This window comes from Podarcis filfolensis (genome assembly GCF_964270895.1).
Source record: "Podarcis filfolensis genome assembly, chromosome: 14".
Taxonomy (NCBI): domain Eukaryota; kingdom Metazoa; phylum Chordata; class Lepidosauria; order Squamata; family Lacertidae; genus Podarcis; species Podarcis filfolensis.
The window spans coordinates 35,388,971-35,406,445 of record NC_139616.1 but is presented as its reverse complement, the minus strand read 5'-3'; the positions used below and the strand labels follow the sequence as shown (position 1 = coordinate 35,406,445).

The 17,475-nt window shown below is 46.2% G+C and overlaps 1 protein-coding gene across 2 annotated transcripts; it reads left to right on the top strand.

Annotated features, from left to right (window-relative positions):
- The first annotated feature begins 3,972 nt into the window (after positions 1–3,972).
- On the top strand, positions 3,973–17,249 carry METTL26 (methyltransferase like 26). 2 transcript variants are annotated; one of them, XM_083585346.1, is made up of 7 exons: positions 3,993–4,110; positions 4,150–4,452; positions 7,451–7,613; positions 11,100–11,159; positions 12,497–12,564; positions 13,611–13,689; positions 15,421–17,249. In XM_083585346.1, exons 2-7 carry the CDS (start codon positions 4,247–4,249, stop codon positions 15,466–15,468), a joined length of 624 nt encoding a protein of 207 aa, XP_083441472.1. In that variant the 5' UTR covers positions 3,993–4,110; positions 4,150–4,246; the 3' UTR covers positions 15,469–17,249. The 2 variants fall into 2 exon arrangements, with proteins under 2 accessions (XP_083441471.1, XP_083441472.1); XM_083585345.1 differs by having other exon boundaries at positions 3,973–4,452.
- The last annotated feature ends 226 nt before the right edge of the window (positions 17,250–17,475 follow it).

Here is a 17,475-nt window from a genome sequence, read left to right as displayed (position 1 = left end):
TCCCCAATTTGGCCGAGATGCAGTGACTCCCCTGCACACCCACTCAAAAACAAGTGGCAGTGAAATATACTCAGAGTCGCAAAGTGATTTCATGCTCTTTATTCAGCTCATAGTGGTGAGGAGGAATGAATGAATGAAAGTCCCCTCAAAGTATCTGCTTTATATACATTATTTACACAATGGGCTGCACATGATTGGCTAATTCCGGAATTCTACTGTAAGCCAATCAAGTTGTGGATTCACTTCTATCTGGAGCATGATTGGGTGGTTCCTGCCAACCAATCATACTGCTGCATTGTTCTAGGACCAATCAGACTGCTGCATTCTGAATCCTATTGTTCTAGGGCCAATCAGACTGCTGCCTTTTGGATCCTATTGTTCTAGGGCCAATCAGACTGCTGCAGTTTGGATCCTATTCAACTCAGTACATAACAGGCAGTTTTTTTAAAAAGGGTGGTTTCCCCCTTGAAACTGCAAACCTTTCACCTCCCTTCCTGCTGCAATCCTAATAATAATATAACAAAAGCTGCATGTTAGGTTATGTCCACATTAGTGACTTAAGCAGAGCCGTCTTTCCCATAGGGCTTAGCGGTGCTTTGTGCCAGGGCGCTGGCCTCTCTCAACGAGTGGGAGAGAGTGGGCTTTGCCAGCGGCCTCCCCTTTCCCTGCATGCCCACCAGCTGCGCCCCGTCAACCATATGGCTGGTGGGCATGCAGCTTGCCTCCCAAGCCTCCACAGGAGGAGAGTGATCCCTGCAGAGGCTTAGGATGGAAGCTGCAACCACCCATGGCTGGCAGTGTGCAGCTTCAGGCCTCCCCCCACTATCTGTGGTAATTGGGGGGCGCTGGGCCGATATTTGCACCCCGGTGCCGCATCTGCTAAAGACGGCCCTGGACTTAAGACACAGCAAAGTCCTAGAGCCATAGAATTGTAGAGCTGGAAGGGACACCCCACACACACACACACAATGCAGCAATTTTTAGCAAACCCACAACCCAGAGATTTAGAATCTCATATTCTACTGACTGAGCTATCTCATTGTCATCCCTTCTTGCAGCTGTGTTTCAAGCCACATTTGCACAAAGTTTCATCTCATCAGAAAGCAGCTGAGGAGGTCTTCTACCGAGAAGGATGGCCTTTTTGGTTTCCCTGCCCCTACAGCTCCCCCCCCCCCAAATCTATCCACAAAGGTGTCATCTTTGCATACCTATTCAGCTAAACGTGCATTGTGCCAAGCAGCTGTCTCAAATGTTCATATTACCCTGCATCTGCTTTTCTAACCGGATTGAAGCTGGTTTGAGAAAAAGACAGCAGTATTTGTCAAGAATCTACAGGATCAATATGGATCGTGGCTAAGTTTGTGTGAATGTGGCTTCAAAATCTAGCCATGGGAGCCCGCTGGATGTGGAGTAAATGGAAATGGGAACTTGCATTTTGATGCAAAGATGTCTAGTCTGACCCTTGAGCAATTGGGGAAAAGGGAAATCCCAGTACACACCCTTCAACATTTGATAATGACAACAGGGGTGTGTGCTTTCAGTAGCACCCCAATTCTCATGAAACACCAATTCTTACGGCATGGATTTTTGAGGGTCTGCTGGATTCACATCAGAGAGCAATGTTGGTGGTGCTTTAAAAATTATATAATTGCACCGGTCGCTGGAAATGTTCCAAGGTCCATGTCCTCCTGGAAGCTGACCTTGTTTACATGAATGAAGTGGATTCAGAGCTGGATTTACCAATGTCTGGGCCATAGGTGAAAACAGTTTACAGATTATCCCAAGGTATGCGGAAGCTTTCGTAAGTTGCGGGCAGATCATCTTTCTTATGTATCGGGCCCCCTATTCATACGGATGCAAAATTAATCCAAGAGTTCCACCCTTCTGGGAGCAGGGGGACACAAACAAGTGTCCTACATTATAGGCGACAATCTTCTAAGCCACAGGGTTGTCCAGTTGAGAGATTATGGCTGTGCACACATTACTTTTCACTCTGGCTCCAGTGCTCTCCCACTGCTGGCATTTGAAGACGAGTGCAAAGGACAGTGGTTCTCAAAGGAGGGGATGGCAAGTGTGGCAGGAAGATTCAAGGACAATCAAAGAAACATCTAAACATTTCAATGTACTATCCCATAGTTTCAAAATAAATCTTTTTGAATATACAATCAGAAACATTATCTGCGCCTCTCTTCAAGAGCGTTGGCTACTCTTCTATGATTCTCCACAACATATTATTGTCAGCGGAGATTTTCAATTCCAACAAATTTTAAAGATCAGAAAAAGAGAAAGTATTATTTGTGTTGATGAGGAGATGAGAGCTTGTTTGTCCCAAATCAGACCCAATATAAATGAGGTTACCTGGAAAAAGCAAGCTCACATCTCTCAGTTTGTAAGGTACATATGTAAGAGGCCTGTTTTATACTTTCTGGATGCCCCATGATCAAATTATAAAATAGTTGTGCTCTGTGTTCTCAAGCACTGCTAGTTTTTTCTTTTTCTTTTCCAATGTATTTCTTACCGATAAAACATTTGGCGTGATGCAAGCAATTTTTTATTCCGAAATTGTGGCCCAGAAAAAGAAAGTTTGAAAACCACTGGCCTATGATGTTAGCCACAACAGCTAACAACATAATAGTTTTTAAAAGTTTAGGAGAGTTTGAATTGTTTAAAGTATGTATTATTTTAAGCTGTATTGTTTTGCTGCCCTGGGCTCCTTTGGGAGGAAGGAAGGGATACAGACATTTAATAATAATACTAAGACATTCCAGGATGGTCCCTTCAGCAAAATGGGTATAACAAGTCTGACATAACTTAGACTTCCATCCACCGTCCTTCCCCCTGAAAAATATGGGGTTTAATAATGATGGACTTTATCTACATTGGCATTAACAAAGTAAGTTTTAAATGTTTGCAAACTCAGAAAAAAAGTTACATTTTGTCATTTGCCCTTTTTTTTGGTATAAAATAAAAAAACCACTGAAAAGTCAGGAGCATGTTATTTTTTCATGAAACTAATGAGAAAATTACAAGATACTTACCATTGCGTACCTATAGGTGGCTCCTTCTTACGGCTTGATAGGAACCCCCAGAGCAAGAATTTCCTAACCGCGCCGCTGGTGTAGTGGTATCATGCAAGATTCCCATTCTTGCGACCCGGGTTCGATTCCCGGGCGGCGCAGGATTTTTTTGTTATAGTATTTGCGAAGTAAAACGAAACCAAAAATAAGTATATAATATTTGCATGCGCAAACTCGTGCTAACAGTTTCCCGCTTCTCCTCCTTTGTGTCACGCGCCTGCTTTGCGTCTATATCCGCTCCATGATTTTAAAGTCTACGTGCATATTTAGCTGGGAAGAACTCCCACTTAAACCCAGAAGAAGGGCATTACTTTCGAGTATATACGAACGGGGGAAAGCTATTTGTATTCAGGGCTCACCCCCATTCATTACATCCAGAATAACCTGTTTTCCAATACAATTTAGTTCTGTAGAGTATTTGTAAAGGATAATGCAAACCTATCTTAAAGGGTTGTTGTATAGACAGTGAATATGTCTTTCAACACAATAAAACTTAATAATAATAATAATACAAATTGTTTTTATTATTAAAAACAATGTCTCAGAGGAGTACACCAGTTCACCGGCTACTGCAGCAAAAAGGAATAAAGAGCCCTGCGGACTAGCACCTTGAAATATCCCGTTTCTTTTTTGCAGCCGAAATTTCAAAGGAACCTGTAAGGCAGCGCAGACACTTACTAGGGAGTAAATCTATGGTTTATTTGCTAAGTCCAAACACACATTCAAGAAGCCCACGCTTCCTATCGTTTGAAAATCAAGATCCCTCCAGAAACTTGGTTTCCGGACTTTCTAAGCACCCGCTTGCAAAACCATCTATACCAGGAGGAGGGGCAGAAGTGGAACCAATAGCCACATTCCCCCGCGCTGCATTCTGGGAATCGCAGTCTTTTGCTTTGTGGCTTCATTTAACTTCCTCGATCTCCTTCCTTCCCTCCCTCCCTCCCAGCAGCTCTGAGGACAAAATTCCCAGCCTGCAATCCTTGGGTGCGGGGGTGCGAGCCTCCTTAAAGGTAGACCTAGAGGACGAGCAGGAAAGTCCTTGCAGGCTGCTTGCAAGGGGCACCCAGGCGGATCCTGCAGCCAAACTGTTGCAAGGCGCCCTGCGGCTCTCCTTCTGCTCTGCAAGCGGCAAGTCCCTTCCAAGGACCCCCTCACCCCTCTTTTGCAGGATGAGTGCCGCGTTCGTAGCAGCGGCGGGGGAGAGGAACAAGGAGCCTATCCTGAGGGTCCTCCGGGACTACGTGAACCCCTGCCAGCCGCAAGTCCAGGTGTTGGAAGTGGCTTCAGGCTCCGGGCAGCACGCGGCCCACTTTGCCCAAATGATGCCCAACGTGCTCTGGCAGCCCTCGGATGTGGATCCGAAATGCATCGAGAGGTAAGGCGAGGCGTAGGAGCCTCGCTGCTGGGGCGGACCTGGGAGGCTGTTCGGATGGATCGTCGGAGTGGACTTGCACGGGATTTCCCGCCGGTCCAGTCTGGACGAGGAGGACCCCCCCCTCCGCATCCTGGGTCTCGTCTGAAACGTGTTCTTGACGCGCTTCAGGCCTCATGTGCACCATATACATTGAATGCACGGACTATGCCATGTGGCTGGTAGGTGGTGGGTAGTGCTCCTCCCACCCACTTTTCACAGCTGGCTCGCGGGGGCGCGAGTCTGGTTTGCCAGTGGGTGCCGTGCAGGAAACACACTGGCGCAGCAGCCGTGCCCAGCGGGACTGAACCCCACCGCCTATTAGCTGACGTCACCCAATGACACCAGCAGACTGGCAGCAGGTGGGCTGGGTTAGGGGGAAAGGGATCAGAAGTTCCCCACCCATGGTGAAGTTATTGCATCCTTAAGAGGATGGCACAATGGCTTTCCAGTCTCTCCCCTTTTCTGTCGCTCCCCCACCCCGCAGAATGGACGTACAGAATCTTCTCTGCATTACAGATAATAGTTAAGAAATACATGTCTTATTAGCCTGTGCCCGCCTGTAAGACTAATGCTGGAAATTAATGGTTTTAGGGCTGTGGTCAGTATAAAATATTTCATCTGTATTTATTTAAAGGGGTTTAAATTAAGGGTGCCTTAAAACCGAACCTGGAAACAAACTGGCACCCAATGTAAGCGATACAGGATTGGCATAATAAGTCTGGTCTCTAGCTCCTACCAGCACCCTGGCAGCTGTGTTCTGTACCAAATGGTGTGTTTGAGCTGCCTATAAAGACAACCCCGTGTAGTGAGCGTTATTGTATTTGTTTGCTTGATTTTTATTCTTCTTCTTTTAAACATCTTTAACTGAAAGAGCATCTTGAAGGTTTCTTTCTTTTTTCCCTTCAGGTTTACAAAACAAAAAAAAGATACTAAAAAAAGAGATAACACGCAATGAAAAAAGAGTGGGGAAGGAGGAGGAAAAAAGCAAACTCAAGCTCCAGCTTTTGAAGCTGCTGTTCTAAAAATGACCAGCAGGGATGGAAGCAAATCCGAAAGCCTGGTGGGATGGCTGTTCCTAGGTGACAGTTGAGGGAGGGCAAATTAATCCAAAGCAGTAGTTAAAAAGTGTCCCTTAAATTGTACTTGAAAGTGAGCTTGCCCATAATGATTGGCCAGCTTCATGGTTAGTTGGTTGCTCTGATTCTTGCTACGAAGGCTGGTCTAAGTGGACCTTGACCAGGTCCAGCAAAGCATCTCCTATGCCTCTAAACACAGGATCACTGAGCACTGCTCTGTTACACGTTAACTCTTCAGCAAATCTCAGTATTCATTCTGGTTTTGCAAATCTGAAACATATCCTTGGGGCAGGTGGGGCAGGGGAGGAAAGGATGCCACGCATGGCTGAAGTCAGCCCAGCCCCAGGGGATAGCGCAGACCATAGTTTAGTGCCAGGCCTATAATTCTTTGAATTTAGTACCAAACTAATATTACATCACTTGTGTATTTAGCAATTGCTTTAGTGGTTGGCACTTTTTTTTTTTTAATTAAATTATAGTCACAGGATCTGAATTGGGTTCCTGGCAGGATGGGTTGATGGGTACAGGGGCCTTACTACTTCATTCCCACTGCAGTTCTGATCCAGAAACAGCCCCCCCCCAAAAAAAAACCCACACAACTTGCTCTTTCTACTGAAATCAAAGTTTCCATTGGCACCTAAAATGTCCTAAGAACATTCATATAGGTAAAGGGACCCCTGACCATTAGGTCCAGTGGTCGCCGACTCTGGGGTTGCGGCGCTCATCTCGCTTTATTGGCCGAGGGAGCCGGCGTACAGCTTCTGGGTCATGTGGCCAGCATGACTAAGCCGCTTCTGGCAAACCAGAGCAGCGCACGGAAACGCCGTTTGCCTTCCCACCAGAATGGTACCTATTTATCTACTTGCACTTTGACGTGCTTTCAAACTGCTAGGTTGGCAGGAGCAGGGACTGAGCAACGGGAGCTCACCCTGTCGCAGGGATTCGAACCACCGACGTTCTGATTGGCAAGTCCTAGGCTCCCACAGTGCCACCCGTGTCCCCAAACACTCTAATAGAGATGCTATAAAAGGAAAACAGGATAGGGAGAAGAGATGAAAGCCAGCTGCTGCTTAATTGGCCAATGGATGAGGACAGGTCAGCCCCCCCTTTTCCAGGAGAGTTGGGGGCGGGGAGAGACAGCCCCGCAGTGGTCCTTGGTAGAGGCCTGAGTACTTCTCATTTTAAAAGTGTTTATAAAAGCTGTGGATGGCAAATGCGATCTGTCTGTGAGAAGACCCTCTTTAAGGGCAATGTTGGCTGCTTTTTCCTTTTTTTAGGAAGGCTGTGGGTCATTTCCCCCCATGCACAATTTACACAGGTTTAATTGATTAATTGGAAGGGTTCTTCTGAACTCTTCAGCAGCTTTGCTGGTAACGCAACCAACCTCCTTTGCACTTCATTTATCGGCTGGATTTGCTTTATGCTTTCAACTGGTTGGTTTGGTGGTGCAATGAAGCCATTTTAGGAATGGGCCTTTAGCTCAGTGGCAGGATTATCTGCCTTGCATGCAGAAGGCCCCAGGTTCAGTCCCCGACATCTCCAGGTAGGGCTGCATGAAACCCCCAAAGAGCTGCTGCCAAAGTTTGTAGAAAATACTGAGCTTGGTGGACCAAAAGCTGCTTGCTATGTTCCCACATTCAGACTGTGCAGTTAATGGACTGGTGCAAGGCCTCCTCTTTAAATGGCAATAGGCGTCTCATACATGAGATCATCCATCCCTGCTTTGCCTGGAGGCTCTCCTGCTGAGAAGGGCCCTGGACTTGTACCCCAGAGTCTCCTACTCTGATGGCACCCCTGTCCCTACTGAGAGCAAACTGCTGGTGCCGGCTCTACCGTTGACCCTTGCCCCATCTGCAGTCTGGCTCTCTTCCTTCTCTTTCTAGCATTTCTGAATTTATCAGGGCGTACCGCCTCCCGAATGTCAAACCACCCATTTACTTGGATGCATCGCGCAGCTGGGAGACGTGGGGCGGCTTGCGCCCGGACTCTCTGGACCTCATTGTCAACATCAACATGATTCATATCTCGGACATGAGCTGCACGGAGGTGAGGCCACGCTCCTGTCAGCCCGCTTGGCAGTGAAAGCCTGTACTGTGTCTGCTGGGAAGTCAAGCCCACTGAACTGAATGGGACTTCATATTATTCTGATTTATTTACCCAACCTTCACCCTAAGGTGACGGGGCGGGTTAGGACAACAGAAACACCATGCTAAAAACAGTTTGAAATGCGGTGCTACAGGAAGTTCTTGCGAAGTATGATTTTATGTGAATTTGATTGCATCCCAGGACTTATTAACGACCGCTCCGTTGCGCTTCCATGGAATCATAATATTATTTGTAGCATTGGATTTATGTCTCTGCAATAACCATTTGTCCACTCTGTATCATTTTCTTTTTAAAGTTGTGGACCATATGGCACCAAACAGGCAAGCCATTGTTCATTTCTGTATCTCTTTTAAGTTTGTAATGTTATATGTGGCAAAAGAAAGCAATTTATTAAAATTTAAAACTCAATCACAGGAATAAGGTAAGGCCCTAAAATATCCATCTAGGGTGCCAGAAGGTAAAAAGGAGTGTCTTCACCTCTTACTCCCAGGTAAGTGCATATAGTGGGAACGGGGAACTTTTTTCTGCCCATTTCTATCAGGGTAATTTGGATAATGCCTTTTGCCTGCCTGATCAAGGGAGAGAAAGGGGTGTGTGAATGAAGAAAGTAGTCAGCTGTACAAAGGTAAAATTTACATTAATGACTCCACCCACCTTTGCCTTTGACCCCGCCCACCAGAATCAGACTGCCAAGCACCACCTGAGCCAAATGCTTGCTGGCCCAAGTACCTGGCCCAACACTGGCTCTCCAAATGCTGCTGAACTCCAACTCCCATCAGCCCCATCTGGAAGCGGGTATCAGGTTGGCAGGGGCCAATTAGATCTTCTTAAGTATGGATCTTCTCAATTTTATGGCCCCTTGGCTCAATGCCCTGTGCAGGGGAACCGCCTGCACAACCCTAAATCCAATTCTGCAGGTTGGGGAAAGATGACGCTAACTACCGTATTTTTTGCACCATAACACCCACTTTTTTCCTCCTAAAAAGTAAGGGGAAATGTCTGTGCGTGTTATGGAGGGAATGCCTACGGGTGGCATGCCTACGGATTTTCCTCCTCTAAAAACTACGTGCGTGTTATGGTCGGGTGCGTGTTATAGAGCGAAAAATACGGTATTTTGATTTGACATCTTAGAAGCTTCCTGGCAGTAGGTCCAAATCATACCTAGGTAGCTCCTTAACTGGTTTCTACTGGTAAGCAACAACAGGCCATTAAGTCAGGAAATGCTTCTAAACTGGAAGAAAAAAGTGATTTTTAATTCCTTTTAAAGTCAGTAAGTGTGTGTTGCACTAAGAAGTAGTAGTAGATGCACGTTTAGCTGTGTGCTAGCAGCAGAACCTTGTAGTCTCTAGTTACTTATGTTACCAAGCCTTGTTCATATAATCATTGACAGCGCCAAGAACGGTGGCACTTAATTCCCCCCCCCCCCAAAAAAGATAAGATTTTAACAATCTGCTTTTAAATGAAGCAACATCCATTTAGACCAGGGATTGTCAACCTGGTCCCTACCGCCCACTAGTGGGTGTTTCAGGATTCTAGGTGGGCAGTAGGAGGTTCTACAGCACAAGCTGAATCCTCCATCTATCGAGCACTGGAGGGCGGTAAGGAAATTTTACCATCAAGATAGATGCATTAGTGGGCGGTAGGTATAAAAAGGTTGACTACCCCTGATTTAGATGGTTGATTTGAAAATTCTCAGAATATGCTCAACTGATCCAGTTGAGAGGGGATGAAAGCCAAAATAACAGTAGCGTAATCCCTTTATATCAAATGGTCTGTGAGAGAAAGCAAGCTTTCAGGTTCGTTTGGGTTCTTCAGCAGGCTGCATGTTAAGGGCCCAAACAAAAACTGGAAGGAGGGAGACAAACCTTAGTTTGCTCGTTGGAATAATGGAATGGGGAATGTGTTCCGTGGAGTTAAGGGTGTTAGTCCTCTCAGTTCCCACCTTTGTTTTTGTATTTCTGCTTAATCTTCAACCCAAGAGTTCCTACCAACTCCTGGACTTTTTGCAGCCCAAATGATCAGCTATGGCATTCAAGATTTTTCAAAAGAAATAGTCATTGCAAAGAGAGGAGAGTGAGCTGGATTGGGAGAAGGTTGAGTTGGGGGCTTTAACCCTTAGTCTCTGCTGCTGCCCTGATTGGATGCGCCTTCTCCGGCCTCCCATCAGTGAGCTGCAATGAAGGCAGTTACACTTTCCTTGCTTTTGGACTTGAGTGGTCTCTGTGTAGCTAATGCAAGCGCCATCTTGTGGTTCTTGGTTGAATGTCCTTCTAGCTAACAACCTTTCCTGGGCTGTTTGCTAATTTAGGGAACCGGCATCACCAATAGCAGAAATCTAGTGTGTTGCTCCCAGTTGTTTATACACCTACAAATGGTGCACCATACGGCCAGCTGAGGCTTTTAGTATAGCGGCACCAGGCCTTTGGAATGCCATTCCCTTTGAAATCAGACCAACACTAACAATTCTGATATTTTGCTGCCTGCAGAAAATGCTTCTGTTTTCCCAAGTGATTTTAGAGAATTAATTTGATTCAGTGTTGGTCATATCTCCTGTATCTTATGATTTTGTAATTTTATGGTGGTTTAACAAATTTATTATTACACTGCCATGAGACCTTTTTCAATGATTTGGCAGGTTAGAAGTATACGCAGGTCTCACTTACTGAAAACAATGCATTTCCTAGAAATTTTTAGTTATGAGAGTGTTTGCATAATGAGTTGATAATTTCCATTGATTCCTGTGGGGAAATTTATAATGTGCTGATGCCCACAGAATTTTGACCCCTGAAAGCAAGATATATATAAAAAATGCTCTCCGATTTTGTCCAATTGCTCCCCCTCCCTTCCTTCCTCTGTTCCTCAGCCAACCAATAAAAGGCAAACAAGGAAATAAAAAAGAAATGTTTTGTTTGGATATCTGAATCTGTGGTGTGTATAGTAAGGTTTGAGTACTAAATCACTGTGTTTGGATAAGTGAATTTTCACACGTTGAATGTTCAGAAAGCGGGACCTGCGTGCATCCCTACAAATAAACTGATGCAACAGTGAGAGAAATGCGCTCTGCACATGCTTAGAGGAAGCACCCTTGAGTCTGCATAGAGTCCATTTCCCTCACCATTGTTGACCAACTGCATCTATGGAGAGGAGGTAGTCTAAGGTGCCTCTTGCTCTGGAAACCAACCACAATTTTGCAAAACTTACATTGTTTTCTTTTACTATTCCGTAAGGAATCTGCAAGAAACAGAATTTAGATACACAGGAAAAATCCTACTGGAAAGATCAGTTGTCACTTTCTTGCTAATTTTTATACATATCCTGCAAATGCTTTGTGATTCTCATGAAATCCGCTCTTTCCAAATGAGCTTGTTAACCTATTTCCTTTGCATTTTGTTTAATTATTCCCTGCCCCCCCACCCCCAACCACAGGGTTTGTTCAGAGGAGCAGGAAAGCTGTTAAAGCCTAAAGCGGTGATGGTCACATACGGGGTAAGCTGTCAGTCAGGATCCTTGTAATCTAGATGCTGCTTTTGCTGAAGCAGCCTTTGCCAAGTAGCTGGCCTCTAGATATTTTGGACTACAACTCCCATCAGCTCCAACCAGCAGTTAAAGAAAACAAAAAAACGTTGCGCAAAACTTGCAGTTCCTCCCAACTTGCTAAATTCTCCCTCTGTTGTATGAATTTGGCTACATAAATACACTGGAAAATTTCCTTCCATTTGCAAGTAGCAGCAGAGGAAGGATTTTTCTCAGGACTTAAAGAGGAGCGGGAGAAATTATATTTACTTCTTTTAAAAAACCCTTGAATTTTTTCCCCCAAAGGTGCTTTTAATGCCACATGTAGTTTTGACCCTGGGCGTGATTGACTCCTTTATGTTGTGTCTCCTTAGAACAGCCTTCCCTTAAGCTGGCGTCCTCCAGATGTTTCGGAGTATAAATTGTAGGCTGAAACATCTGGAGGGCGCCAGCTCAGGGAAGGCTGCTCTAAAGTAACCAGAACGCAGAGCTGCTGTTCTTGGGCCTCTGGTGGTGGTGCAGAACCTGTGCCAATCCAGATGTAACTGGACTACAACTCCCAACATCCCTGGCCATTGGTCACTCTGGCTAAGAATGAGGGCAGCTGAAGTAACTACCTCTTGAGGGCTGCAGGTTTATCCTTTGCAACAGCCTAGTGATTCTGTGTACAGTGGTACCTCGGGTTAAGTACTTAATTCGTTCCGGAGGTCCGTTGTTAACCTGAAACCGTTCTTAACCTGAGGTACCACTTTAGCTAATGGGGCCTCCCACTGCCGCCACACGATTTCTGTTCTCATCCTGAAGCAAAGTTCTTAACCTGAGGTACTATTTCTGGGTCAGCGGAGTCTGTAACCTGAAGTGTATGTAACCCAAGGTACCACTGTATAGAGATTCATGTGATGGTTTGCTTCGGTCTTGGGTTTTTGGGTTTTTTTGGAAGTTGGTCGCATTCGTTGCCAACAGTATGCCATGTCCCCCCCCTAGTGGCAGCCCTTGGCTCTGCAGAAAATCCAAGGTGCATTTTCTCACACTGGCAACTTTGAGGTAACAGGGCTGATGGTTGCTGGGTTTTTTTTAAGCTTTCTGTAATCTAAGCCCCCCATAACTTCTGAAAGCTTCATTAAGAGGAACTTAGCTGTCTCAATTTTTAGAGTTTTCCCCCAGTTCTGAGTTAAGGGGTTGCAGGACAAAGAACCCACACATTATTTGATTTTTTAAAAAACACTTTTTTAAAAAAATAGTTGATTGTTTGATATCACTTTGTCTTAAACTGTTTGATGTGTTTTCCCCCTGCCTGATTCCACCCCTAGCCTTATGCTGTGAATGGCTGCATCTACCCACAGAGCAACGTGGACTTTGATTCCTACTTGAGGCAGAGGTAAGGAGGAGCTAGGCCAAATCGAAGGAGTTACTCATAGCATATAAAGCCCTCTGCAGCTTTGGAAACAGTTTACTGTGCCCTCTCAGCCGTTTCCATCTGCAGAAAAGGCACTTTCAAATGTCCTGCATAATGTTCATTCTGCAACTGCAAGGAATCTTCACTTTCAGCATGGCAGTAGGTACCATTAGGAACTCCCTGCCTATTGATATTAAGCACTATGGCTGATGCTTGGTAAAAAAAAACCCCTTTTTTGTTGTTGTTTCAGCAAGTCTAGCCAGACATGTAATTTTATCAGACTCAAAGATCTGTTGGTTTTTTATGTATATTTGGATGGTTTTATTTATGTCTACTGTTATGTCTCAAGTCTCTGGGTTTTGGGGTTACCTTTGCTAGTTTTAAATGTTTATTTTGTACCATTTTATGCAAATGGCTTAGAGATTTATTTATTTTTGATTGAACAGTATATAAAATAAGGAAGAGTAGCGTGGCTCTACTCCTGAGTTTTACTTGGTTGACATCTGCACCATCCATTCAATCACTCTTATACCACTTTAAACAGTCATGACTTACCACCAAGCAGCCTCCAGATTGTAGTTCATTGGGCATTGTTAGGAGGCCTCCATTCCCCTCACAGACTTACAGTTCCCAGAGTTCCCTGGGAAGAGGGATTGACAGTTACACCACTCTTGACAACTGTAGCTCTGTGAGGGAAACCGGGGTCTCCTGGCCACACGGGGAAGTCATGACTGCTAAAGCGATATAACACTGCTTGGCCCAATTCTGCTTGGCACAGACATGGCCCAATTCAGGCCATTGTTAGCCACACACGCAGAGCTACAATTCCCAGAGTTCCCTGGGAAGAGGGAGTGATTGTTAAGCCATTGTAGGAATTGTAGGCATCACCTCAACCAGGATTCTGACATGGGTGGGTAGGAAACCATCATGTGGAGGCAGCAGTGTTGCTCTCTGTATGTAAGCACCTCTTGAATACAGTGATTGACTTCATTCTCTCTCTTTCCTCTCCCCTCCACTCCCAACCACAGAAACCCAGCCTGGGGCCTCCGGGACACGGCTTTGCTGCAGCAGCTTGCTGAGATCAATAGGATGTGGTTGGAGAGGATGGTAGGTGGTCATAGGAACCTAAAGAATAGGTTTTGGGGAAGCGGGAGTGTGGTGCCCCACAACTGTTGTTTGGCTCCTATTATCTCCGGCTAGCATGGCTCAAGGATCTGGGAAGATAGGCACCTGTCAGGGATGGGTGTCAGGAGCATAAGTCACACGACATCAGTAAAGTTGACTCTTTATTCAAGGAAGCAAGTTCTGCTTAGGAGGCTAGGCATAGTAATCACAGCAACTCTTCCCAGTAGATCTTGCCCTAATGAGGCAGTTGCGATAACTGAAGGTCCCTGCCTTCCACAGCTCTCTAAATCTCCTCCTCCCCTGGGTCCTTCCCAAGCAATTGGGAGACCAGTGGGGAGGGGATCTGGTCACAGCAGAAGCAGGTGACACCCTGACTTCTTCACCAGCCTGACTCATCTCTGCTTCTTGGCCCCTCTCCTCTCCAGTCTCCTCTTCTGGACTGCTCTCTGCCACAGCCTCTTCCTGCTCACTAAACCCTGTTGCCTCTTCATCTTCCGACACCGCTTCCCAGTTTGCTCCTTCTTTTGCCTCTGACCACTCTTTGTCATCCCACCACCAACCCCTTGGCTCTGAGCCTTCTTCCCCTGGGAGTTCCTTTGGGGTTCCCCAGCTGGTTTCTCCCACCACTGAAGTGTTGTTGGCCAGGTGTGGAGTAGTACACCCCAACAAATGGCAGCAGGATGTCTGTGGGTGAGGGAGGGGGAAATTTGTCTCTTGGCAAGTGGCTGTGTTCTCCCTCCACTGGGAATCAGTTGCTGGGAACAGCAGCTGGAGGGAGTGTGTAGCTGAGGTTCTCCTGGCAGTCTTCTGGTTCGCCATGGTGAGAATGCAGGGCTGGATGGGCCTTTGGTCTGATCCAGCAGGGCTCTTCTTGTCTTGTTCTGAAGCAGAGTGTGTTAGACATTCTTGTGGGTCAGGTGTGAGGAACCATTGGCCCTCTGCATGTTACTGAACTACAATTCCCATCAGCCCCAGCAAGCATGGCCAACGGCCAGGTGTGGTGGGAGTTGTATAGTTCTTCAACAGCTGGATGGCTAAAGGGGGTTGCAGACTTTGGGCTCTTAAATTCCAGTGCAGCACTAAAATTCGACGTCCCCACCTTCCGTTTTTCAGCATTGTTCTGGCGCCCCTGCAGTGTGGCACCCAGTATCACTGCACCGGTTCCACCACCCTACAACAGCCTCTTCCAAAGGTTCCCCACACATCCTGGGCTCTCCAAGCAATTTAGGTTCCTGACCCTCCAGGGTTTTGAGTTGCATGGAGAGCCTAAGGAACTGCCTTATATTGAGTCAGACCATTAGTACACCCAGTTCTATATTGCCTGCACTTGACTGGTTCTCCAGAATGTCAGAAAGGGTTCTGTGCCAGGGCTGCCCAGAGATGCTAGGGACTGAGTGTGGGACCTTCTGCATGCCAGGTAGATGCCCTACCACCGAATTATTGTCACTGCCTACAGGAGCAGGGCAGGTTTGCCAGTGCAGAACTGCAGCCTCCAACATGTGGAGAGCTGCAGGAGAGGAGAAAGTCGCACAAGGGAGAAAGAGGGTCTAGGAAATGTGCCCCTCACTCTCCCCACCCCCTGCAATGAGAATCTGGCTTGGAGGGGGAGACCCCTGAAAAGGCCTAGTGGTGTCTTTGGTTGAACTGTGTGCCTGCGTCTGTATAATGTGGCTGCCAAGTATCTCAAGTAACCTCAAGATTTTCTGCTTCCAGGTCGACATGCCTGCAAACAACAAGTGTCTTGTTTTCCGCAAACACTAAGCCAGCCCATCCACTTTCTCTGCCAAGGAGAAGGGACCACCAAGGACGGTCAAAGTGTCGCCTGCCGTTGCCAAATTTGCTCTGTGTCTGTCGTGCTCAAGCCCACCAGGTTTCTAGTAGCTTCTTCGGCTCCTGGCTGAAAATAGCTCTTGGCGAGATGGGAATGATATCCTGTATGAAGATCTGCACCAGGAGAGAAAAGCCTTTACAGAGAATGGAGCTTTGCCCAAAGCTTTCTGGCCAGTGTTGAGCTAGCACAGGGATGGAGGAGCTGCAGTCTTCCCAGATGTGCTTGGACTCCCAATTCCCATCGGCCCCTAGGCAGCAAGGCCAGGGGAGGAGGCAGGGATGGTGGGAACTGTGAGCCCAGGCACATCTGGAGGGCCTGCGGGTCCCCCTGCTAGCCCGTTCATGCTTTGATTTTGGTATTCACTGCTGGTTTCGACGTTGTGGGTTAGACGGCATCCATGTACCCATCTCAAACCACTTTTGTCTCTTGTGCATGATTATTACCTTTCGCCTGCTCCAGTGAAGGCTTTGTTTTCAGGCCTTCTTTGATGGAGACCTCAATGTCTTTTGACCCTGTAACTGTGACTTTTGGGTTAAGAGGGGATTTCAGAGTAGAAAATATTACGGAATATGGGAGGAAGGAAAGCTCAGAATGACACTTCCCCAAGTAACTGGAGGCTATTGTTCAGAGCTGGATGGAAAAGATGGATTTGATGACTAGTACTCTTTACAGTCATTGGAAGAGGCTGGGACTGTTTTCCTTTCCTCCTTCTTCCCACCCCACCCTCCAAATTCTGCTGTGTTCCTTTTCTTCCCATGTTCCTTGGAGCAAAAGTCAATGCCACAATGTGCCAACAACCCACCCAGTAAAGGAGAATGGGAACTCTTTGGCCTTTCAGGGTTGTTGGACTCCAACTCCCACCAGCCCCAGCCTACATGGCCAGGGGTGATGGGAGTTGTAGTCCAACATCATCTGGAGAGCCACAGGTTAGCCATCTCCCTGAGCAAAAGAGGTGCAAACCCTCAATCTCATCAGCCTCATTGCTCTGCTTATGAAGGAGTGGCTGTAGGGGGGGACTTTATTTTTTTTTTGGCGATATGGAGGCCTGCAGATTCCTCCCCTGCACTCATGATTAGAATTTTACACCACATGAATTCTGGCAATACAACACCAGGCAATCCAGATAAACGGCATGCTATGAGATTGCTGGGCCTGTACCATTTGGGACTGCAGGTGTGGGTTGCACAATTGAATCCCCCCCCCCATCAAAATATCCATGCCCAGGGAAAACTAGGATGTGAAGAGAAATGGCACTATGCTAGCCTTTCCCCCAAGAGTTTCGTTTTCTGAATTCAAGAGAGTTTTAACAAAGTTGTTAAAATACTGGGTATTCAATAATGTAATTCCACACCTGTATTCTGAAACGCTACCACCCCAATAACATCATACCCACCTGCACCTGTATGTTAGCTTACAGTCTAGCAGCTTTAACATGTCTTCAGCTGAGTAATTCCCCCCCCCCCCCTTTGCCTGTTCCAAGTGTTCCTCAAAAGAGGTAGCAAATCACTTCAGCACATCTTTTAAAAAAATCTGTATGAAGTAATAGCTCCCTCTAGTGGTGATCAGCCACTAGAGCAGCAACAATGTATAGCTAAGGGCTGAGCTTGTGGGAATAGCAAGGAGGGAAAAACTTTGCCAGGGAGATCTGTGTGGATGTAATACTGTGTGGACTCTGCTGCATTTGAGTGCAAATAAATATGTTGCTTGGGTATTGCTATGTGAGAAATGTATTCATTTACTGTACTCGATTGAAGTACCAGAGCTTTAGTCTCCTACGTAGTCTAGGTTGATGACAAGCAAAGCCAAAGTTTAGATATTTGTACCCCCACTTTTCTGTTATAATAATGTTCAAAGCAGCTTACATAACAAAGGAGTAAACCTTTGCATCATGTAACCTGAGAAGATAAAATTTGATCCAGAATCCATCTCTGAATATA

Excerpts from the sequence above, each read along its gene's own strand:
- METTL26 (XM_083585345.1), top strand. The coding sequence starts at position 4,247 with ATGAGTGCCGCGTTCGTAGCAGCGGCGGGGGAGAGGAACAAGGAGCCT. Across the intron at positions 7,614-11,099 it reads CGGACATGAGCTGCACGGAG|GGTTTGTTCAGAGGAGCAGG; the intron begins GTGAGGCCACGC and ends CCCCAACCACAG. Across the intron at positions 12,565-13,610 it reads GATTCCTACTTGAGGCAGAG|AAACCCAGCCTGGGGCCTCC; the intron begins GTAAGGAGGAGC and ends TCCCAACCACAG.